The following is a 24,904-nucleotide window of genomic DNA, read 5'->3' on the forward strand; positions in this document are numbered from 1 at the left end:
GATTACCCTCTCACCAAGAGTCTGTGGTTTTTTGAAATCAAGGCTGTTTGGAAAAAGTGAGTACATAAAGTACAGAGGCAGGCTGACCACTATAAAACCACCCGTTGACTGCTCTATGTTCTGATATTGGCCATGAGTGCTGTCAAAACCATCCCCTTCACATGCGCAGAGCCAGTTCCTAGGCAGAATAAAGCCTTGTGGAGGCAGTGTGGTGAACACGAAGGCAGATGGTGAAAGTCGTCATTCATTCATTCGCTCACTCATTATTCATTCAACAGACACTTTAGAAGACATTCTGTGTGGTAGGCGTGGGGCCAGAAACGAGGGCTAAAACGATGAACGGAAAGGTCTGGCCTTGCCCTGGGGGAAGACCATCCAGTGGCGGGACACACACATGAGCAAATGACACAACATGTGGTAAGTTCTAGGATGAAGACACACACACAGGGCGCATCTTACCCAGCCTGGGTGGTGCGGGAAAGGCTTCCTGGAGCTGTCCCCTGAGCGGAGTCTTGAAGGATGAGTTAGCCAGGTGGAGAAGCAGAAGGGCAATCTGAGCAGGTGGGGCGGTGTGGGTAAAGGCATGGAGGTGAGAAGCAGCATGGTGTACTGAGTGGACAAGAAGCTTCCGGAGACTGCAAGGAGCCCACGGATGATTGAAAGCAGGGGTGACATGGTCAGATCTGCATGTTTTAAAGAGCCCTCTGGCAGCTTAAAGCAGTAGCAGTCATTCATTTCTCTCAGCCATCTGAAGCTCCCTGGGCTCCAGATAACATGTCTGGGTTGAGATAGTTAAAATACAATGCCACGGTCACAAATGATTGAAGGCCCCTTATGTGAGGACAAAGGACAGAGACTCAAGCTCAGTTCCACTTTGAAATAAAATGCACAAAATGGTGGTCTCTGGTCCAAGGCCTCAGGTAATAGACAACCGTTTTATCTTGGTATCTCCAATGCCAAGTACATTTCTTATGAATGAAAAATTTGTGGGACCATTTTGTGTTCCATAATGATGCATTTCAGTCACCCAATTTAGGACCCAAAGGAGAAAAACCTGTGTATTTGGCTAAGACAAGTAGTCAGGTCAGTCAGGATGTTTGAGCCAGTTGTGTGTGAATCCCTGATCAAATTCTATTTCCCCTGCTTTGTATCTGGGTTCCAAGATTTAAAGAGGGTCTAGGTAAGCCTTCTGAAGGGCCCGTATGGCCTGGTTAGACTGTGGCACTGGACAGTGTGGTCATTTAGTTGAGTCCAAGTTGTCTGCAACCTGATTCACTGCAGGCCAGCCTCAGCGTCACTCAGAGAAGGGAGCAAGAGCCCAGACCGTGGAGCAGAAAACCTGGGCTTCACGCTTCCTTTGTTTCTCTGAGCCCACGGAGCTGGCAGGCACCCTTCCTCTCTGCACTTCCCTTTCCTGTCTGTTACCTGGGCAAACACCTGCTCCACAACTTTAGGAAGGGTCAATGGAACGACACAGAAAGAAATGCTTTGTGAGCAATCAATAAATATAAATTGTTAGAATATTATCGTGTTTCCCGAAAATAAGACCTAACCAGAAAATAAGCCCTAGCATGATTTTTCAGGATGACATCCCCTGAACGCAAGCCCTAATGCATTTTTGGAGCAAAAATTAATATAAGACCGAGTCTTATTTTTGGGGAAACATGGTATTGTTTATGTCTGTGGACTTAAGGTACTTCAATAGCTGGAATTCTTTAAAAGTATTCTTCCTAATCAGAGTGTTTGCCTCAATCAACTTCATGTGCTGTCAGAGGTTACTCAGAGTTAACTATCTATCAGAAAGATAGTGAACACAAACCTTTCAAGGACTGTGAAAGGAAGAGGAGGGGCCTGAAACTCCCTGTATTCAGTGTCCACTATGGGTTCCCGGTAGCCATCATGTCATTTCATCCTCACTCCTCTCCTCTGAGGTGGGCATATTAGTGCCCCAAGGCTCAAAGAGGTTAGTGCATGACACAGGGTTGCACAGCCGGCACTAATTTCCATCCATGAACCTTGTAACTGTCTAAGTGCACTGCCAAGGTCAACCAATATTCACATGAATAAGATACAGGCAGGCGTGTCTGGGAGAGACTGAGGGTTTGGTTCCAGACCACCACAATAGAGTGAATCGTAATCTTTTTTGCTGGTGGAAGGTCTTGCTTTCAATTTGTAAAAAACGCAACATCTGTGAAACTCCATAAAGCAAAGCATAATAAAACAAGGCCTACCTGTATGTAATTATGTTAATTCTGGTATTCTAGGATGGGTATTATGTGCATCTATGCATTAAGTGACAGTAGGGTGGAGAAGGTTTGGACTATGCCTGGTTCTGCAAGAGTGGAGCCTAAGAGAGGGTTGGTTCCAGTGGTTTGAAAAAGCTGCCTCTTGTGTCTCAGTGGCCTCAGCTGCCCCAGCCCTGCTGGCCTCAGGGGGGGCTGGGGCAGGACCTTGCCTTAACTAGATGTTCCACACATAAGTGGCTACGTCCTGAAAGGATCTTTTTATACCTGTGCTCCTGAAAATGTAAGCTGCTTCAAGACAGTTTAGCAGTAAGAGGACCTTGAAACCAATGTGACATGTTAAGGAGTTCCTAGCCTTTGTGAAATGGGATTTCACACTCCCCAAATCTATGAGAAGCAGGGTAAAAAATTTTAAACCCGAGTGAAAAGAAATGGAAGAACTTCAGGAAGAGCACACAAACGCTAAGGAAGAATTAAAACACACTTATAACTAATTTAGCAACAATGACCTATTTTAAAACTGGAGGGCTGGTTTTAATTTTGTTTGTTTGCTGTTTTAGGGAGGTGATACTGGTAATGAATTATAGATTTACTTCCTGGGCTTTGGGCAGCATCAGGGTGCGGGGGGTGGCGGGGAGCGCAGGCTAAAGCTCCGAGCGAGCCTTAACCATTGGGCAGCCGAGATAACGCTGGCCAGGCTCCCCCCTTCCTGCCTTCGCCATCGCCTGATTCTTGTTCTCTCTCTGATTCTGAGTGTGTCTCACCTACTCTTAGGTTATTCTGAGTGTCTTCATCGATGTGTTTTTCTCTCTCTCTGCCTCTGTTTCTACCTCTTTCTTTCTCTACTGTCTTTCCACCTCTCTCAATCCCTGGTTTTGATCAAAACAGTCCTTAGCTGATCAAAAGAGAGCCGAATAATGTACTTTTATGTATATTTTATACACTAAACATTATTTTGTGTTTTCTTCCTCGTACAAAACTTTTCTGTTCATCTGGGAAACAAATATATTTGTATAGTGGTTTTTCAGATGTATGACCGTTGATTGATTCCTACCAAGCCTCCTCCCCCAAACCCAGAAATTGGGGACAAGCAATAGAGCTCCTAGCCTAAAGCAAGAGAATCTGTGGCTGTTGCCTGATATGTGGGTGAGAAGCATGACGTCAGGGAGCATGCAAAGGTGTTGAGTGTAATCTGGAGTATGGAATGGAGATCTCAGTTAGCAACTGCCCACTCATACGGCACTTGGCCTTTCCATGATGGCTCTGCCACTCTCCAGCTTTTGCCCTGACTCTCCCCGAGTGAACTACTCCCTTAGGACCTGAGCTCGCCTGGTGTTGGACCTCTCCACACTGTTGCTGTGCGGCTCCCTCTGTCTGGCAAGCCTTGGCCACCTGGTCATCACCTGCCCATCCACTGAGGTCCACCCTACTGCATGGAACCAGCTAGAACAAATTCCTCTTTCCTGCCCCTCTGTGATCAGAGGTCGGGGCCAGTCCTGGTTTCCTAGTGCCCAGCACACTGCCTGACACATAACATGTATTCAATCAACATATGTTGGAAAAAGGGAGGGATCCCGTAGAGAACCTTTTGTCTCCCACTTCAGCAGAAGGATATGAAAGTGGCCAAACGTGGCCCTAGCTCTGAGGTTCCCACCCACATCTGCCCTCCTGCCTGTAAGCCTGCCCCTGTATACCTCCCGCTCTCCAAGGTTACCTCTCCCAGGAAGCCTTCTGATTCCCTACTTCTGGCAGTAAGAAACCTGTCTGTCATTGAGCTCCCAGCTACCTGGTCTTATTTGGCCTCTCTTATGGCTGGTTCCACACCCCTGTGTCGGCACACATGACTGTTGCTCCTATAACCACAGGGAGCCAGCCCCCGGAGGGTGGAACCTCCACAATGAGCAGATTACATGAATGAGGGAAGGCATCTCTACCGTCCCTTGGGAGAACAAAAAGCCAGAACTGACAGTCCTGCTAGCAGGCAGGAAGGGGGTGCAGAGTCAGGGCCCAGCCTCCCAGCATGGTGAGGAGGTGCTGGACACAGGCGGTCCCTCATCCCCAGACACATGGGTTCAAAATGTTACACTACCTTGTTGGCCAGTGGGTCTCCCGGTCCATCTTCGCCTTCCCCAACACTTAGCTCTGACTGCTGGCAATTAGTATCTGAGAGGCAATCTCAAAGAGTCAAGCTGCATTATGGAGAACCCCAGAAAACCTGCAGGGCTCAGCTCCTCTTGGGGAGAGTGGCTCAAATGGCAAAGGTTGGTCCTTCACCTACTCAGCTGGGCCTTACCAAGGAAATAAGATCAAGAAAGTGGTGTTCGTCTTTAGCATTTATTTATAATTGGAAGAACTGTTTGTTGGTTTGTTTTATCTGAGCAGGCACAGACCACAAGCACGTCACAATCAATTGGCTATACATGAATATTTTTGTCATTTTCTTACTAACAGCAGGAATGAAATAGCACCGAGAGAGGTGTGCGCTACACATTACATAGACAACCTGTGGTACGCAACAAAACCCAGGCCACAAAATCATAATTAGACACTTCCTGTCTGCCTCAGAGAGGCGAAGGGACAATGGGCCAAATGGGAGCGCTAGCGGGGAACACACAGCCACAGGAGCCAACGCCTAGCTTTAGCGATTACTTTTGCCAGTAAGCGGATCAGGCAATGAAAACGCTTCCGTCCTCGCTGTCTTGCCAGGGGAGTTGAGGAAACCACAGGGAAATGTACAGAAATGGGTGGAACAGGTATAGGAATCTTGGTCACCTTCAGACAGGCAAAACCAAAACACTGCTTGAGAAACCAAAATCAGTTTCCATTAGTATGTCTGGCTGAGTTTTATTTGTAAACAGTAGAAATCAAAGGAAGTCTCTTGCGACTGAAGTGACACATTCAAGAGTCAAAGTGAATTACAAACAGGTGTTAAAAAGATGGAGATACTGAAGGGTTGAAAAAAACATCACATATGTCATCTCAAGCCTTGGGTGCCACAAGGTAGGGACCTTAGTCCCTGGGGCTGCCATGTGGGTGGAGAACTCTACAATCTGGGCAACACAAACTTGAATCAGACACAAGGATCAAGCCTCATGTATCCCCTGGTTGTGCTGCCATGGAGACAGATTTATATATACTGCCCACCATATCTAGGCACAATGTCTGGCACGCAGACATTCGAAAGCGAATGTTGAATAAATGGTCCCCTGTGCATTGTAAAGTTTGATTTCCTTGATCTGCAAAAAAGTATATGACTCTTCTATGGAAAAATCCAAACTGTGGCTAACATCAACATGTCTGACTAGTGCCCACTCTTGAGAGAATGAACATACATTGGCAAGTTCTCTGGATAAAGTGAAGATCATATTGCTAGAGCTCTCTGGTTCATTGAAGATTAGCTAGCAAATAGCTGGAATCTACTAAGATCGACTCTACTCATTCCCAGATAGGAAGCAACATTTGGGATTCATAAACACTAAACTCACTAACATTTTCTACCTTCTTCAATACTTCTCCTTCCTCACAGCTTGGCACCCTGAGATAGGAAGGGAGATGGTAGAGGGCCTGGCTGAGGGCTTCATTTCTAGTAATCCTGTTCTCTTAAGAAATATGGCCTGCATAGCACATGCTCCTTGAATCCACAAAAGACTTCTCCATCAATTCCAAGGTGACAAACAAAATAGTATAAGTGGAGACTTTGCTGCTCAAATGATCAGAATACAGAGAGCACGTGGAAGCGCGGCTCCCTCCACCCCGGAAGGACCTCAAGGGGCGTCTGAGGTAATGGACTGGGAGCACATTACTCTTCACCACTTTCCTTACAAAAGAACAGGAAGCCTGAGCCCACGCTTGGTGTCATACCATAGGCCGGCAGTCTTCAATGCTGGCAACTGTAAACATTTTAAAGACATGACACACAAAGCCTACTGAGCAATATACACGTCACAGGTTTGCAAATGCCATTTTTTCCTGGTAGGTATTTTGGGTTCCCTCACAAGCACTGGGGTCTTTTCACAACCACTCTCTGACTAATGCCTACAACACAACTCTACCACAGCTAAGGCGGCACTTTCCACCACAGGGGGCTTTGGCCATACACACACGTGACACAGAATCCATTGAGAGCTGCTTTTATTCATTAATGAGGCCAAAATTGTTCCTCATTACGTAGCAGGGAACTCTCCTAGTCTTTAGCTAAGTCACAGCAATGTCCCACAACCTGAAGCTCAGGGTCTTCTGTCCTCTCTGATGAGCAGAGCGAGAACAGTTCAGGAAGGGACAGTAAACATGGCCACAATTGCCACTACGTCTACTTCCCGCCTTGTGTCCCTCAGAAGCAGGAAAGTCACATTCTACACACACTATCCCTACACCTTTCACTTTCTTCCTCAGTCACCTATAACCATCTTCTCTGCCAAATCTGCAGCACTGGGTAGTCAGTCTGCCGAGAGAGAACAAGAAATGATCCCCTCATTTTTGTCATCTTCCTACGACGCCTAGAATGTCCCTAAAATACCTAACTTTTTACCCTGCCCTAGTTTTAGTCATCAGTGGCATATCTTTCACTTGGTATACAATTTAAAGCCCACTGATAGGAAACTAAATGTAGCCACACGTTTCTAACGGAAGATTCTAAGAAAAAAGTACTTAACAGACACAACTCGTTTTCTTGATATTAAGGCCGAGGTTTAATTGTGTTTTGTTTTTAAAAGATTTCCACAAGTATCCACTGCTGAAGCCCAAGTTGAACTTCTCTAGCACACGATAACTCTCTGAATTTGGCAAAGAACACATTTACCTAAAGCTCCAAATTGATCACTGATTCTGACCTTGGGTAGGAACCGGAAGAGGACCCCCCACAGACATTTCTAAGCACTACCAGGAGATTTCCTCTGCAGCCATCTGGGAATTGCCTCCCTGCAGTAAGCCCTGCCTGCCTTCCTCACCATCACGCGGTCTCACGTGCTGTGGGAAGGCACAGCTGGTGAGCCACACTTCCTGGGGTCCCAAGGCCCCTGGTCATGGACACCCAGCAGCGTTTGCCCTGCTGGTCTAGATTTGAAGAGGAGGCATGCCATACGGTCTTTGAAATAGGATTCCTCCCTTAACAGAAACCAAACCAAAGAGCTCCGGGGACACTCAGGACCAAGGCAGATGAGAAGCCTCTAATCAATTTTGTGGCCTTTTTTTGTTGGTTGGTTAAAAAAAAAAAAATAGGAGAGAAGAATAAAAGGAAAGTGCAGTGAAATTTACTCTTTCGCTTCAGCCAGCTTATTGTTCATCTCTTTGCTTTGCTCCTTGTCATCGGGATGGGCAGCAGTGGGGCCCTCCGCGCTCTTCTTTTTGGAGGTCCGGCCGCACACCACCTGCTTGTCTTTGGCCTTCCTCGGGGGCTTACGGCTAGCTGAGGTCTTTTTTGGTTTGGAACTCTGAACACTAGGTTTCTCCACCTGCACGGAGAGACAGGCAGACAGACCACAAATACAGAAACACAAAAAGACAGGGAGTGGGAGAGAGAATTTAGAGAGAAGACATGATTAAGCCAAGGATAATGGTAATGATGACATTTGACACTGAGGGAGCACAGGGTATAAAGTGTTGGCAGTGACGTTAGGTCACTTGGCTTCTCTGTCTGCAGTCCCTATAAGTCATTTGGCAATGCTCTCACTGGCCGTATGGGCACCCTGGCCTGCCAGCTCTCACCCCCTGGATTGCCCAGGCAGTGGACTATGTGACTATTTGCACTCCCTGCTTCCCCTCCTTGTGGGAAGATAATACTTCCTCTCCCTGTTCTAGTCAGGCAGGCATATGATTTGCTTTAGTCAGTGAAATATGAGCAGAAGTGACATGGGTCACCTCCAGGTAGACTCGGAGTCAGCCTGTGCTTCCCAGGGCTCTTTCCCCTGGCAAAGAGAGGCTGCTCCTTCACCCTGAGTCCCAGACTGAAGAGGTGATGAGGAGGACAGCTGCAGCCAGCTCACGATGGACGTGTATTATAAGAAAGAAACCTGTGTTAATGTAAGAAACAGAGATTCCAGGATAGTTTATCACCACGGCGCGTAAACAGCCTTTCCTCTGTTTCTGTTTCTAGGATGGTGAGCGCATATGAAGAAATGCCCTCACTGAGATGCTTTGGGCCAGGCAATCTCGTCTTGGTGAGGCCTCAGAACTGTGCAGCCATCCGCTCCTCCTGTCAGGCTGGCTCCCTGAACCATATTCCCCAGAGCAGCTGTTGAAGCCCACTCCTCTCTCCTCAAGCTCCCTCCTCAAGCTCTGCCCACCTTCTTCCTAGGAGATGGCCTTGCTTTTTCTTTCTCAAGAGCTCTGGGGTCCCTGGGTATGATCCCTTAATATGCCAACCGTCTCCCATCCATCTGTAGATTTATTGTCCCCAAAATTCCTTCCTTCTTCTCCTTGAATCTTCTTTTGTCCAAAGCCATGTCCTGGGTCCCACCTCATCTGTGGAAGGTGGACAGGTATGATTTGGGCCTCACAGATTAGGTCATTCGCTCACTAGGTCCAGGGGTGTTCAAGTCTCTGCTGACCTGTATGTAAGGTAACCAATTGTCCTGGTTTGCCCGGACTGAGGGCTTCCATGGAACATGAAACTTACAGTACGACAACAGGAGGAGGCGTCCAGGCACGGGGTTGGTTAGTTATCTTACCTGTCAACCCGGCCAAAATAGGAAACCACTGGGTGCAAGACTTTAGGGCAAAAGCAGAGAAAAGGCTATTTAGATTCTCAGACTTTTTCTGCTATTAGGGATGGGAGAGCTGATATCTGCACGATTCCATGTGACCTGACCTCAGAGAATAAGCCCTGGCATGTATGATTCCTGCTTCAGCAGCTGAATCTCCAACATGCTTCTCCCTCTCATGAACGCCTTCTGGGATGCAAATAAGGTAAAGTAGTGTCATTAGAGGAAAATCCCTGAACCACTGTAAGTTACTTAGAAATGTAAATCATTTACAAACTGTTTGTTATAGTAACAAATTACTCAGAACACATCTTGCAGCTGATATGCCAGGTGGGTTGTGATAGACTAGGAACGGCTGGTGAGTGGTGTTCATCGAGAGGAAGGATAAGAAAGTACAGGCAGTTTTCAGGGACTTGGGGGAAGGAAGTGTCTAGTGATGGCAATGAGGATGAGGCAGCGGCCAGTGGGAAGGAAGCCAGGCTAGGATCCCTCCAATACTGGGCCAGCACTTCAGGGGCAAAAGTGCTCACTAACTTAAGACAGGGGGATTTAAGTCCCAGGTGAGATTTTCTACTACATTTTTTCTGGACTTCTCAAAATTGGAAGCTAGTTCTCTGGACATCTGCCAGTCTTTAAGCTGTTTTCACTTTAGGTAATGTGGCTTTTTCACATTCTCTTTGAATTTAATGAAGGTTCCTATTGAGAAGACCCACTGTTGTTTTGTTTATTCCTTGGCATTTGATTCTTTTTGTTGTGATTGTAAACGGGATTGTTTTCTTCATTTCTCTTTTTGATATTTTGTTGTTAGTACATAGAAACACAACAGATTTTTGTATGTTGACTTTTTTTATCCTTCAACTTTACTGTGTTCATTTATCATTTCTAATAACTTTTTGGTGGACTCTTTATGGTTTTCCATATATAAAGTCATGTCATCAAAACCACAATGAGATAATACTTCACACCTGTTAGAATGGCTATTATCAAAAAGACAAGAAATAACAAGTGTTAGAGAGGATGTGGAGAAAAGGGTACCCTCGTATATGATTGATGGAAATGTAAATTAGTGCAGCCACTATGGAAAACAGTATGGAGGTTCCTTAAAAAATTAAGAATAGAACTATCTTCTGACCCAGCAATTCCATTACTGGATATTTATCCACAGAATATGAAAACACCAATTCATAGAGATATATGCACTGCTATGTTCACTACAACATTATTTATAACAGCCAAGATACAACATAAGAGTCCATCGACCAATGAATGGATAAAGAAAATGTGACACACACACACACACACACACACACACACACAATGGAATATTACTCAACTATGAAAAGGATGAAATATTGCCATTTGTTGACAGCATAGATCTACCTTGAAGGTACGTACTAAGTGAAATTAAGTCAAACAGAAAAGGACAAAAACTGTATGATTTTACTCATATGGAGACTATAAAACAAAAAGTAACAGATGAATTAACAAAACAAAGCAAAAAACCCAGAATGGTGGTTACTAGAGGGGAAGGGTGGTGGTTGGAGGGTGAATTGGGTAAAGGTGGTCAAATATCTGATGATGGAAGGAAACTAGACTTTGGGTGGTGAGCACACGATAGAGTATACAGATATCAAATTATAAAGCTGTACAGCTGAAGTTGATATAATGTTGTTAATCAATGTTACCACAATAAAAAAGAAATAAGCCCCTCTGTCTCACTGTGCTACAAAGAAAAGGAGGGATTTTAAAGGAAACCGTGGGGGCCGGGCCAGAATTAGCAGTAGCCCCACCCCCACGTTCTGCTGCAGGGAATCCCTCGTTCCAGGCAGTGCTGACAGGTTCCCCTCGAGATCTATCTCACCTTTGGAGGTTCCTTGAAAGGTTCGCTGTAGAGGCTGCGTATTCTTCTGCGATCAATGATCTTATTGTCAGCTAGTGTTGGCTTATTGGCCTCCCCTTTGAATTGGGCACTGTAGCTGGTCTCATGAGCCATCTTATCATCTGGGGGCTTGTACTGAGGCTTTGCTTTTATTGCTTTCACAGGCTTGATGTCCGTCCACGCTCTGAATTCATTCCTGTGAGTCAAAGAAAGCAGAGTTGTATGAAACATCGTATGCCTGGAAGCAGTGCTCCTCACACAGGGCTGCAAACTGAGCCAGCTCACAATTAGTGCTTGTGGAGCTGACAGAAGTGTGGCTGAAGAGTGAACTTCACTCCATCCTCATGGATAAATGCAGGTTTTCCTCCAGCCAAGTTAATACGGGTTGTGACCATGGCCGTAGTATCTTGGAGAAAAGCTCAGGCTCCTGTTTGGGCCTCATTGTCCTAATGTCTAAAATGAGGCCAAAAAACTCAATCCATTCAATCATTCATGGGTTCAACCTATCTAATTGTGGGCCTGCTGTGTGTGAGGTTAGAGTTGTGTAAGTTAAAGGAGACCATGCGTGAGGCATTGTGTCAGATAACATGCCTAGGATATTGTGGTCAAGTGACAAATGCCGGTTCCCTTCCCTGCTTTGTCATGATGAAGACCCTGTGTGATTCAGAATCCTTAAGGATAATTCCTCCCTCTGACAGCAGAGGGCCTGCTTCTTGTGGTGCCAGAGCTTTACAATCTTAGTCACTTTAGATGAAAATCCTTAATAAACGTCTAGATGCTTGCAGATCTTAAATAAGCAAAATGTATAGAACATGATGTGGGTATTACAACCAGACTTGTGTTGAGATACATAACGTGTTTCCCCGAAAATAAGGCCTAGCCAGACAAGCAGCTCTAATGCGTCTTTTGGAGCAAAGATTCATATAAGACCCCATCTTATTTTACTATAAGACCCAGTCTTATGTAATATAGCATAATATAAGACCGGGTCTCATATTAATCTTTGCTCCAAAAGACGCATTAGAGCTGATTGTCTGGCTGGGTCTTATTTTCGGGGAAACAGGGTATGTGTGGAGAGTCTTCATGGGCTTTGCTGTGAACAGCTGTTGGTCCTTATCCTAAATGACCACAGCGGCTGCGTTTTCTGAGGCAGTGTGTCAGTTTCCTTGCTCACAGCAGTCTCTCTGATGGTTTCTAATCAGCTGATTCTCATCTGTTACAGGGCTGGACAGTAGATGGTCAACACTGTTCAAAACATGGTGAAAACAAATGTTGTTGTGGCTGAAGCTACAGGGTCCATCCTGTTTGCGGAGTTTATGACATTCAATGCATAAGCTCTATGTTTCCCAAGCTATTTATTGGGTCTGTTCTCATTTGGGACCATGAGAAGCTGTGTTGTGGGAAAGGAAGAGTTAGTGTCTGAACATCTGTGGAGTTAGCCTCTTCCAGTGCCTTCTTTCACATTCACCGATAAGGCCTTCTTTCAGGGCCCAGAGATGAGTGACGCAGACAGGAGTCCCCAGGGGAGGGGAGATAGAGCTGAGACTGTGATGGAGACACATGGGTTCCAGCCCCAGCACTGCCTCTAACTAGGTCTCTCCCCTCTTTGTGCCTTACTTTCCTCCTTTGTCAAATAAAAGAATTACACTAGACAATGTTCTTATAATGTCCTTCCCGCTCTAAGGCTGTCTGCATCGATTGAGAGGGTTTGGTTACTCAGCCATTTGCTGGTCATTTGACCCCCTGCAGGGAATTGCTCATATCTGAGCAGAGATATCATAGTTTCTTAAGAGATGGTCCCCACGCGTCAGACCGGCCTTCCCGGTGCAGCGTGGACCTCCACCTAGATACCCCACCAACAGTTCACGCTCAATATCCCTGGAACCAAATTGGCTTGTACCCCCTGCCAAATCATCCTCTCTCTTGGATTTCTTCATTGCTCAACTTCACCCATTCATTCACAAAATATTTCCTGAGTGTTTTAGGTCTGCCTGTCAGATGCTGAGCTCTGTGGAGCCCAAACTGAGTAAGAACAGGCCCTGGGCTCAGGTGTGGGAGGCAAAGGGATTTGAGGTTACTCCAGGACAGTATGATAAGAGCCAGAAGGGAGCACAGAGGGGAAACTCAGGAGCCCCTGTGCCCGCTTGGGAGTCAAGAGGTAGGTGGGGGGAGGGGTTCTGCAGTGGAGTCAGAGAGGCTGACAGGGAGTTGGCCAGAGTGGGGGAGAGTGGGTTTCAGGCAGAGTGAGGAGTACATGAAACGCCTCACAAGGCTCACGCTGCTTGAGAGCACCTGCAGGCCGTTAGCGTGGCTGGGCTGAAGCTGGTAGGGAGGGGTCAGAGAGGCTGGGTAGGTCATGAAGGTCCTGCCAGCCAAGCTAAGGGGACGCTCTGGACTGTACCGAGGAGGTGCCAGGAACGAGAGCAGCCAGGTTCGTTTCGGGGAAGAGAACTTTGCAGCAGTGTGAATGGTGGACGGAACGGGAGGTGAGGCAGGAGGCCAGGCCAGAGATTATGTAGTGAGACGGGAGGGAGGCAGAGAGACCTGAACAGGGAGAATGGCAGTGGGGACAGAGAACAGGTCACTGTTTCAAGAGGGACATGGGTAGGATGTGAAAACGGCTGCACTGTGGAAGGCCAAGGTGAGGGAGGAATTTGGGGACACCCCAGGATTTTAATCTGTGAGTGGGGGTGCTACCTACTGAGATGAGGAAACTGGCAGGAGAAGGGTTTGGTTTGAGAGTTGAGACCCTCCTGATTCTGGTAACGGCACCCCTCTACTCTGTCATCAAAGCTCCTTTTTGATCCTCTCCTCTCCTCTCGTCCCCTCTCCTTTTCTCTCGTTCCCTCCCCTCCCTACCATTCCCCTCTCCTCTTTTCCCCTCCCCTCATCTCTCCTCTTCTCTCTTTCTTCACCTTCCATAGGTTCAACCAGTTATTAAGACCTGACTTCTAGACCATTGTTGGCTCTACACACAGGCCTACGGCTGATCCAGGTAACATCTGGGGCTCTGGTCACCATTACCTGCCTCCTTCCTTCCTCCCACTCCTCAGGACCGAAGCCTTGCCTGTTAGATGAGCTCTTAATACTTGTCCTGGACTTCTAAGCAACCAAACCAGTAACAACCTGGCTCCCGAATATATGATGGCAGAAACCTGGATTCTCTGCTCCTCTCCCTGTCTGCTTCCAGAATCAGGACTGAGATAGGCACACACTGAGCTAGATCCTGAGCACTGTTTCTGGGTCACCTCTCCCAGGCCAGCCTCTGAAGCTTTCTGGATCTTTGCAGCAGCTCCCGTGGGCTGGCAAGTGTCTCTCATTGTGAGCATTTTCCATGGGGTATGTCCTTGTGGGAAAAGCTTGATGACCCCTGGTCCTGAATATCATCTTCATATGAGACTGTGTTAATGAGTCCCATAAGAAGTTCCCTTAATTATGATGGATTGTTAGGTTTAAACCCAAATTCTGTTACATGGAATTGTCTTTGAACGCTCCACAAAACCTTCCCCAGCCATATGTAACAACTAATCCTATGTCATAAAAATAGAATGAACTACTATTCATTAGTCACCTTTTATAAACTGGAGGGTAGGTGTTGTTGTTTTTTCCTATTTTTTTGTGTAGGGATTACATTCTCTATAATCCCTACAACAACTTTGAAAGGAGGTCGTATTAGATCCCTTTTACAAAAGAGGGTAACCAAGGCTCCGAGAGATTAAGTGGCTTGCATCAGGCCACAGAGCTGGCAAACAGCAGAGCTGAGATCTGAGCCCAGGTCAGTCAGGCTCCACATCCCACATCCTTCCGACTGCACTTGGGCAACGTGCTAGAGCTGCAAGGTGCTCTGTCTGCCCTCACTGCAGGTGCTTGTGCAGGGTCTGGCCTGCTGTCTGCAATGACGTGGAAGGTTCATATGACACGAACTGGGCTAGATGACATCTGAGCTCCTCCAGCTTTGCGGTGCTCCGCCCAGAGCAGCATGGGCCACACTCTCAGGTCAAGTCCATTGCCTCTTGCCACTAGTTCATGGTTCCCTGTAGCCATGAACTTCCCTTTCTGTAAAAACAGATTTCAGCTTGATCATTCATTCATTCATTCATTCATTCATTCATGCATGCATTCGGCATTTGCCAAACACCAGCGATTGGTGCAGCCTGTGGCCCACAGGGAGGAGTAAGCCACCGTTGAGGTGCCTGTAGTTTAGTGGGTCAGGATCTGTCCATGTGTGACCCTAAGCAAATGGGACAGAGTTCAAAGGGAAAGGGGAAAGGATGTTTAATTCTAAAGCAGGGGAAATGGGGAAGGGGGAATTGAAAGATGTAGATAGAGCAGTAGGTGAGGGGAATTCAGGCAGCAGTCTGTCTGTGTGGCAGGTTCCGAGAGCAGGTGGACTCCTCCGGGTGCAGGAGCATGAGGTTCTTGGAGGGATGTCAAGATGACTGAGCTGGGTAGGAGCTGGGCTAGGCTGACAGAGCCTGGAATGCCATGTGTGGTAGGGCCTGGGGAGCCCCTGAACATTTCTGAGCAAGGCAGCACTATTCCTCCATTATGGTATCCTTCTCCTCTTCAAGCCCAAATCAGAGCTCTCCTCTTCCAGGAAACCCTCCTGGATTTCTTAGCCCAAAGTTTCCCATCTCTTGGCTCCTGGATCTCTTACTGTACTATCTAACTTCGTGGTTCCCTATGCAGTTTCATGTTGTTCTTTAATGCTTTCCTGAGTCCATTTTGTCTCTCTTGAGAGACAAGGTACCTAATAGAAAATTCATGACAGAACCCAACCTTTGAGTCCAATCTCATTTGCATGGCTGCAAAAGGATGTCCTTTTACTTATCCTGTGTCAGATTGCAGGTTAGGGGCAAAGCTGAACTAGAACCTCATTTCCTGCCTGCCCTGCCAGGGCCCTTCCTTCACCCAGGCCATGCTCCATATCTTTCCTACATTCTTCCCAGGATGTAAGGGCTTGGCATCGAGTGAGCATTTAACAGAAGTAGCTATTATTTGATTTCATTAGTGGTCAGCTCATGGCTCTCCTCCTGAGTCCTGTCCTGCCCCAGACGGGGCAGACGCTTGCTCCTTGGAGGCATGTAAACGTCCCACATGAGCTTCTATTCCAGTGCCGATCATGCTGAAATGATGATGTGATCACAAGCTTGTCTCCTGCTCTAGACAGAGTCCCTCCTCAAAAGGGACTGAGCTCTGTGTTTCCCTAGTGCTCTGCACAGCGCAGAGGCAAACATTCAAGGAACACTTGGAGAATTAGAGAAAAATCAAGCATTCGGTCCTACTTCAGATACTTACAAAGGCTGCCCACAATTGGGGATTCCCTCATTGCTAAAACTACCCCCTAACACCTCTGTGTCCTGTATCTGGAAGTCCTTGTAGGGAAGAGTTTCCCTTCCTGAAGCAAATGTTTGGAGTCTCCGAAGCTTTCATAAAATCCATTCTCCTTAGATTGACAGGAGGCAGCCCAGTGCTGCTGCTGAGTGAAGCTGCCCTGATGGTAAAGGGATAGGGGCAGGAAGGAGAACCTGAGAATCAGGGGGCAGGCAAGGAGAAGCAAACTTAACTATCACTTGCCCAACACCTACTTCAAGCTCATGGTAGCTCATGGCAACTTTGGCTCCTGGCAGCAATCACAAGAGAGTACTTCCATTCAGCCTATCTGGGTGCACACTCTAGAGAGGCTCTGGGCACATTCGGAGCCCTCAGCGGCAGGCTGCTGCCCCTGGCACAGCAGAGGTGCTCCTCATGCCACAGCTTCTCCGGTGTCATGATGTGGGGGAGACACGGGGACAGGATGATCTTCAACTACCGTGTTTCCCTGAAAATAAGACCCAGCTGGACAATCAGCTCTAATGCATCTTTTGGAGCAAAAATTAACATAAGACCTGGCATGATATGATATGATATGATATGATATGATATGATATGATATATGATATGATATGATATTATACCCGCTATTATATTATATTATATTATATTATATTATATTATATTATATTATACCCCATCTTATAGTAAAATAAGATGGGGTCTTATATTAATTTTTCCTCTAAAAGCCGCATTCGAGCTGATTGTCCGGCTAGGCCTTATTTGCGGGGAAACACGGTACCTTGCCAAGGGCCGCCGTCCCTTCCCCAGTGGCTCCATGGGTGGACCCCGTCATTTGAGGCTTGGTGCATGACTTACCGCCTGCACATTCCTTGCAGGGGCACAGAAGTATTTTGGACTATGATGTCCGTCTGTGGGTGGGTAAATTGCTCACAGAAGTTGGCTCTATCAATATGTTCAGGTCTGGGGTACAGTGGCTCTTCTGATGGCTCATGTATGCTGGGGAAATCGATGGGGGGAAGCCTGAGCCAGCCTCCAAGCCCGCCCTGCCAGTGGCAAAGCCAGGCCCAGTGTGAGCCATCTTATGGAGAGTTGGTGGACAAGATGCTCCTGGGCTACTTACTCTCTTGGGACCTTTAGCGGATAGTCACGTTCAGAGCAGCTGCTAACGCAGAACTTTGGTATCTTGCTGACCGCGAAAACTTTTTAAAGGAGTCAACAAATCCCTTCCCTTCATTTCCTCCTGTCCAGTTCCTGTGCCCCCTCTCTCCTGAGCCCTCAGGACCTCCTGCCTCTACACCGTGACATCAGGATTACAGCCCATCAGGACCCTCGCCCCCCTCTCCTTACTCTGATTCATCCAGCACATCTTGTAGGAGAAATCTTCCTCCAGCTTGGCTGTGGGCACACTGTTCCCCTCCTAAAACACCTCAACAAATCCCAGTTTCCTATAGGATGAAGTCCAAACTAAAGGCCCTTTTAGTTCCCACATGTTATGATTCCTCAGGATGACAGACAGGGCCATCCCTGTGCCTTGGCCCCAAAGCACCTTTCCAGCCTATTTCTTCGCCTTCATCCATCATGCATTCCCATTCTCACCACTGAGTGAGTGTTTTCTGTGTGCCAGGCACTGTGCATTATCTGATGTACTCCTCTAAACCACACTGTGCCATAGGGCCTATCACTGATTTTACTAATGAGAACACATGCTACCCTTCCCCAAACACAAACTGCACTTTCCTACCACTGAGTTTTTGCCCATGCTGTTCCCGTTCCTGACACACCCTTCCCACCACACCTCTAGGTACTGAAATACCATATGACCTTCCATGCCAGGCTCAAGTACTCTCTCCTCTAGAAAGCCTTCTCTGGTTCCACTGCTGAATCAAGCTTGTCCTTCTCTGTTTTCATCTCCGCAGCATGCAACATGCACTATTTTAGAGTTCCCATCTGTGTAATCCTCACCGTGCCTAGGACAGGGATTCAGAATGCAGCGGTCACCTCACCCATGGGAACAGCTAAGCAGGAAGTCCTGGGCTGCCCCAGTTGGGGAGGGGCATAAAGTTGCTGCACAAGCGTCTCAAGGCAGCTGGCATCTATGTCACTTCTCCCATTATGTCCACAAATTCTTTGACACTCCTGCCTTCGGTGGAGCTTAATTCCTCTTTCTTTAAATGTGATTGGACCAGTTTCCAACAAACAGAATATGGTGGAAGCGATGGTATGTAACTTCCGAGACTGGATCCTCAGCCCCAGGCAAGCATTCAGATAACCTCATATGAGACCCTGAGCTAGAACTACCCAGCTAAGTCAGGCCTCGATTTCGGACCCCCTTCAGAAACCGTATGAGGCAATAAATGTTTGTTGGCTTAAGCTGCTAAGTTTTGGAATAATTTGTTACACAGCAATAGATTCTAATAGACGCCCCAATCAGAAATGATTCTTCCCATCAACATGGGGTTAAAACACCCAGGCTTCAGGTCAGCAAGGCAGAAAGCACTGGTGTGAGCAGAACACGTGAAGTTCAAGTTGTCAGCAGAGCTGTGGCATCAAGTTAACAGAGCAGGGCATACCCTGGTCGTAAGAAACCGAGGGTGAACATTTTGTAGCTTTCACTGGACAGTAGCAAAGTCTTTTACGCACAAATAGTAAAGGTGCACCTGCCGTGGGGCCAGGTCACAAGCAGAAACGAAGACAGACAGGCCCTCGTGGGAGAAAAGGGTGTCTCAGTGCACACAGCACATACATGGCGAGAGAAGTGCATGCAGAGGTTAACAGGGCGAGAGGAAGCACAGAGGCCGCATCAGAACAGAGATGGTGGTTCACTGGCAAGAGCACAACCCTTGGAATGAGCCAGACCTGGGTTAGGTCCTGGCTGTAACCCTAACCCTCACCTGCTCTGAACTTCAATGAGCACATTTCGAAAGGACTGACATGAGGTCTCTGAAGAGGACGGGATATTTGTATTAGAATTACAAAGTCCATGGTGGATAACCGTATACCACTGTTTGGTTTTCATTACAGAGTTGTTTGTTCAACAAAAATTATTGAATAGCTCCTCCATTCCAGGCACAGAGCTAGGACTGCAGCATGTACAGGCAGATGGAGCTCCTGCCTTCACTGACCTTGTAATTGTGGGGTGATCTAAACGATTACACAGACAATCAAGTATCTGTCCAGCTACTGTTATATTTATGGGTACTGCCGTCAACAGTCTGGTGTCCAAAATGGGCAAGATTTGGGCAGCAGCTTTCAATGCCAGGTTTATTTCTGAATGTAATTCACATTAGACTTGAACAAAACAGCATTCAATGAATGCCTGATTAATTGAATCTCCAATACGCAGCATTCACTATAAATGGATGTTCACTTCTTAAGGCATCATCCCACTTAAGCACATTTTCTTGCATTGATGGAAGGGGAGACATTGAAAGAGCAATTATAAAGGGAGAGACTGAGACAGGCGAGAGCCGGGTGATTGATGAAGCCAGGTCTCAGAAGAAGGGGGAGGGGAGACATCAGGAGAATGGTGAGAAGGTTTGGCCTTGGAAAGAAAATATGGTAAAAGAAGAGAATAGAGGCTGCCTTTCATTTCTAAGGTGAAAAGCCCAGCATTTATAAGACACAATGAAATAGAATTATACAAGGAACAATTTTACTGCTGTGAAGAATATATACATGTGTTAATCGGTATAAAAGACTTTCTGACAAAAATGGAGACTTAGGATAATGGATTACCACCAACTACAATCATATATAAATTCCATTTTTCTACCCACAAGTCCCAGATTTATTTCTTATGTATCTAAGTCCTTGGGAAATAAAATTCTTTCCCCATCCTCTTGACGACAAAATTGTCAACATTCCTCAACTGCTTTATTAGGGAAGCAAACTGTGCAATAAGATTTTAATGGTCTAAAATCTTCCTACAGATTTTCATAGGTAATTTATGTTGTCATGGAAACATATTAAGACTCTGTTCAAAAATCTTGTCTACACTTGGTATATTAAGGTGTTCTCAAAGACGAGAAGCAGGGTCCTTCATGAACTCTGAGGGAGGCAGTTAGTGAATGCTGTGGGTTGCCAGGCTATTGTGAGGAGTTGCTTAAAGGAAGTAAGATCTGTAGATTAAAAAGGAAAGAATATCCCTGAGACTAGAGGGTTGTAGGGGGCTTAGAAAGGCTTCTCTCTCCTTTTAGAGAGGAGTGGCAGATGGCTTCTTCCTGGCGAAGAGAGGAGCTTTATGATCTATGTGTGTGTATATGCTCGAATGCATCTTTCAGCTTCTTTTGTGTGAAAGGGAGAAAAGGGAATCTTATAAAGAATGCTGACATTATAACCATTTAGGATTGTTCTCCTTATCCATTAATATCCAACAGATACATGCACACTAATAAAACCATGTATGATGGTTTTCCAAAATAAGAAAAACACATATTTGGGCAAAAAAAAAATGTCTGTATGTAAAGGAAAGTTTGAAGCTAATCTAATGTGAATAAAGAATGAGCAGAAAAAAATCCTCCCTCTCCCTTACATGGAAAGATCTGACATGGGTAACAGCTGGCAATGACAGCTGTCAGGACTCGGGTCCCCTCATTCTGGGAAAATAGCTCATTCTGCAGGTAATGTTGTCTAAGTACTGTCATAGGCTGCATGTGGCTCACAGGCCCCTGTTCACCCGGGAAACAGTGTCTCACACAAAGAAAGCTCATGGACACAATACGTACAGAATTATGAGGACAGACAGTTAAAAATGAAAACTGTTCAAACTAGGAGTCAATCTGATTCTAAAGAAATTAATTTAGGTTGCAGAATTTATTAGGCACGATGCTAGGAACTGTAGGGAAGGAAAAGGGAGCAAGGTAAGAAACCCACGGTTGGCAGAGGTGGAGGATAAGAGTCGGGGAGCATGATGGTTAAAATAAGTACACATAACAAATATTCCTGAAATAGAAAAAATAAGAACTTGATAAGAAGTTTTAAGAAAATGATAATTTTCTTTAAAAATGACAATTTTCTCTCCTCACTCTGCCTCATCCCCCATTTCCCCACTATTATCTGGGTGTATTAGTCATAAGAATGTCTTTTCCTGTGCTAGGGAGGTTATGTCACAAGACCATTGGGTTATTGAGGCTGAGGAAGGAAGGCTGCACTCTTCCGGTTGGGCCCCTAAGGATCTATGTCCGTGACTTGCAGAAAGATGATTCCTAAGATAGGAAATGGGAATACTGAGCGTGTGTCTTAGAATGTGGGAGGTGTGCTGTCTCCTTCTGGAGGTGAACCTAGAATTCTGGGAGTACACTCCTATGAGATGATCTGTACAAACATTTAATGAGGCGCTCAATCTATCTAAGTTTCCTCACTCTTTGTTCTGTGCATAGGAAGGAGTTACTAAATATCTTTCTAACAAACAAAAGCTGGTGCTGAAGAAAACATCATTTTATGATTTCTTGAGACCCATGCTAATTTACTCTTTAAAACATAGCTCAATTATAAGGAAATACTAGGAACAACTTTTTATGTTTATAAATTTGACAATATAGATAAAATGGGAAAATTCTTAGAAAGATGCAAATTATTAAAAAATTGACTCAAAAAGAAATAGAAAAATCTGAATAAATGTATATCAAGTAAAGAAATTGAATTAGTAATTTAAAATCTTTCCACAAAGAAAATCGAGCCCTAGATGGCGTCACTGGTGAATTCCATCAAATATTAAGGAAAAGACAAATACCAATGCCAACAATCTCTTTTTAAAAATAGAGGAAGAGAGAATACTTCCCAACTTATTACCCGATACCAAGCCAGTCAAAGACATTATAAGAAAACTACACGCCAATATTTCTCATGAATATAGACATTAAAACGCTTAACAAAAGATTAGCAAATCAAATCTAGCAACATATAAAAAGATTTAAATACAATGAACAAGTGAGTTTTATCCCAAGAATGCAGTTTGTTTAACATTCAAAAGTCAATTAATGTACATGCCATTTTCATAGAATAAAGAATGGAAACTACACAATCACCTTAGTAGACATAGAAAAAAACTTTTGACAAAATCAAACACCTTCTCATGATTAAAAAGCTCAGCAAACTAAAAGAACGGACCTTCCTCAACCTAATAGACAACATCTACGAAAACCCTACAACTGACCTCATACTCAATGGTGAAAGACTGAATGCTTTCCCCTTAAAATCAGGAACAAGGAAATAATCTCTACTCTCATCACTTCTATTCAACATTGTATTGGACGTCATAGCTAGTATAATAAAGCAAGAAAAAGAAATTAAAATTACGTAGCTTAGAAAAGAAGTAAAATTGTCATTATTTGCATATAACATGACCTTGAATTTAGAAAATCCTCAGGAATCTACAAAATACACTAGAATAAATAAATGAGTTTAGCAAAGTTCCTGGATACCCACTCAATATACAAAAATTAATTATATTTCTATAGACTAGTAACAGATGTTGGAGAAATAAAAATTTTTTATATTCATTCATAATAGCATCAGAAATAATAAAACACTTAGGAATAAATTTAACAAAAGAAGTGCAATGTCTGTACACTGAAAACTACATAACGTAACATTGCCAAGAGGAACTAAATATCTAAATAGATAAAGACATATATTATATTCATAAATTATGAAGTTCAATATTATTAAAATGGCAATTCTAGAAATTTATCTATAAATTCAAAGCAATCCTTATCAAATTCCCAACAGGACTTTTTGTAGAAAATAACAAACTGATCTTTAAATGTATACGGAAATGTAAAAGATCTAGAATTCCCAAAACAATTTAGAGAAAGAAAATCAAAGCCTGAGGATTTGTACTACCTGATTTCAAAATTTATTATAAAGTTATAGTACTCAAATGTGTTACTGGCATATAGACACACAGATATATGAACAAAATAGAGAGTTAAGAAACAGATCTTTGCATATAGTAGTGTGTTGGAACTGGCTTACATTCGTAAGAGAGCTGACTTTTAAATTTTTAGGAATTTGGTCAGCTGGTTGTTAAACTATTGATAGCTGGAAATCAGCCATGTAAAGTATTCATATCAATAAATCAGTCAGGGGGCCAGCCCGATGGCTCAGCTCGTTGGAGCTCCGTGCTCCCAACACCGAAGGCTGTGGGTTGGATTCCCACATGGACCAGTGGGTTCTCAACCACAAGGTTGCCGGTTGGATTCCTCCACTCCTGCAAAGGATGGTGGGCTCCGCCCCCTGCAACTAAGATTGAACACGGCACCTTGAGCTGAGCTGCCACTGAGCTCCCAGATAGCTCAGCTGGTTGGAGCACGTCCTCTCAACCACAAGGTTGCCAGTTCTATCCCCCAAGCGATGGTGGCTGCACTCCCTACAACTAAGGAAGGCAACTGGACCTGGAGCTGAGCTGCGCCCTCCACAACTAAGATTGAAAGGACAACTTGACTTGGAAAAAGTCCTGGAAAAAGTACTGTTCCCCAATAAAGTCCTGTTCTCCTTCCCCAATAAAATCTTTAAAATAAAAAGGTCAACACTACAAATCAGGCCCCTCCTTTTTTCCAGAGAGCCAATTGTTAAACATTTACCATTGCACTGCTCACATTCGTGGTTGACTTATTTTTGACCAAGGTATTAAGGTAATTCAATGGGGGGAAATGATAGTCTCTTCAACAACTGGTGCTGGGAAAACTGGATATCCGTATGGGAAGAAAATGAATCTAAACCGTTATCTTACACCATACACAAAAATTACAGTCATGGGCTGCTTAACAACAGGGATATGTTTTGGGAATGTGTCATTAAGTGATTTCATCAGTCTGATCATCATAGAGTGTACTTACTCAAACCTAGATGGTATAGCTACCACTGTCATTATATGTGCTATACTTTTAGGACTGTCAGCATAGTAAGTTTACATCACCACAAACACTTGAGTAATGCATTGTGCTATATAACATTACCGACAGCTACGATGTTACTAAGTGATAGGGATTTTTCAGCTACGTTATAATCTTATGGGACCACTATCATATATGCAGTCTGTTGTTGAATTAAACGTCATTACGCAGTGCATGACTGTAATTATTATATTTTTTTAATTTTTATTTTTTTAAAGATTTTATTGGGGAAGGGGAACAGGACTTTATGGGGGAACAGTGTGTACTTCCAGGCCTTTTTTCCAAGTCAAGTTGTTGTCCTTTCAGTCTTAGTTGTGGAGGGCGCAGCTAAGCTCCAGGTCCAGTTGCCGTTGCGCTCCAACCAACTGAGCCATCCGGGAGCTCAGCAGCAGCTCAGATCAAGGTGCCATGTTCAATCTTAGTTGCAGGGGCACTGCCCACCATCCCTTGCGGGACTCAAAGAGTTGAACCGGCAACCTTGTGGTTGAGAGCTCACTGGCCCATGTGGGAATCGAACCGGCAGCCTTCGTAGTTAGGAGCATGGAGCTCTAACCACCTGAGCCACCATGACTGTAATTATAAATGGACTATAAACCTAAATGTAAACGCTAAAACCATACAACTTTAAAAGACAGCATAGAAGAAAATCTTTGTGACCTTGGAGTAGGCAAAGATTTCTTCGATATGACACAAACCTCTAAATCAATAAAAGAAAAATAATGATAAATTCAAGTTCATGAAAATTAAACATTTTTCTTCTTCGGAATATACCATTAGAACAAGGAAAAGAGACGCTATAATATGAAAGAAAATATTTGCAAAGCATATATTTTACAAAGGATTTGTCTCCAG

At 44.9% G+C, this 24,904-nt stretch overlaps 1 protein-coding gene across 2 annotated transcripts in view; it reads right to left on the minus strand.

Moving 5' to 3' along the window:
• MAP6 (microtubule associated protein 6) overlaps positions 1 to 24,904 on the minus strand; it is a 74,003-nt gene that overhangs the window by 11,489 nt on the left and 37,610 nt on the right. Inside the window, exons 2-3 of one of the 2 annotated variants that reach the window (XM_081063651.1) lie at positions 10,803 to 11,016; positions 7,497 to 7,693 (exon numbers count right to left, since the gene is read on the minus strand). In XM_081063651.1, coding sequence (XP_080919777.1) covers positions 7,497 to 7,693; positions 10,803 to 11,016 — 411 coding nt within the window. Of the gene's footprint in view, positions 1 to 4,571; positions 7,694 to 10,802; positions 11,017 to 24,904 lie in introns of those variants that run through there. The other variant, XM_081063652.1, reaches the window with a different exon arrangement.

The sequence above is a fragment of the Rhinolophus hipposideros genome (genome assembly GCF_964194185.1).
Source record: "Rhinolophus hipposideros genome assembly, chromosome: 10".
In the NCBI taxonomy this organism is placed as follows: domain Eukaryota; kingdom Metazoa; phylum Chordata; class Mammalia; order Chiroptera; family Rhinolophidae; genus Rhinolophus; species Rhinolophus hipposideros.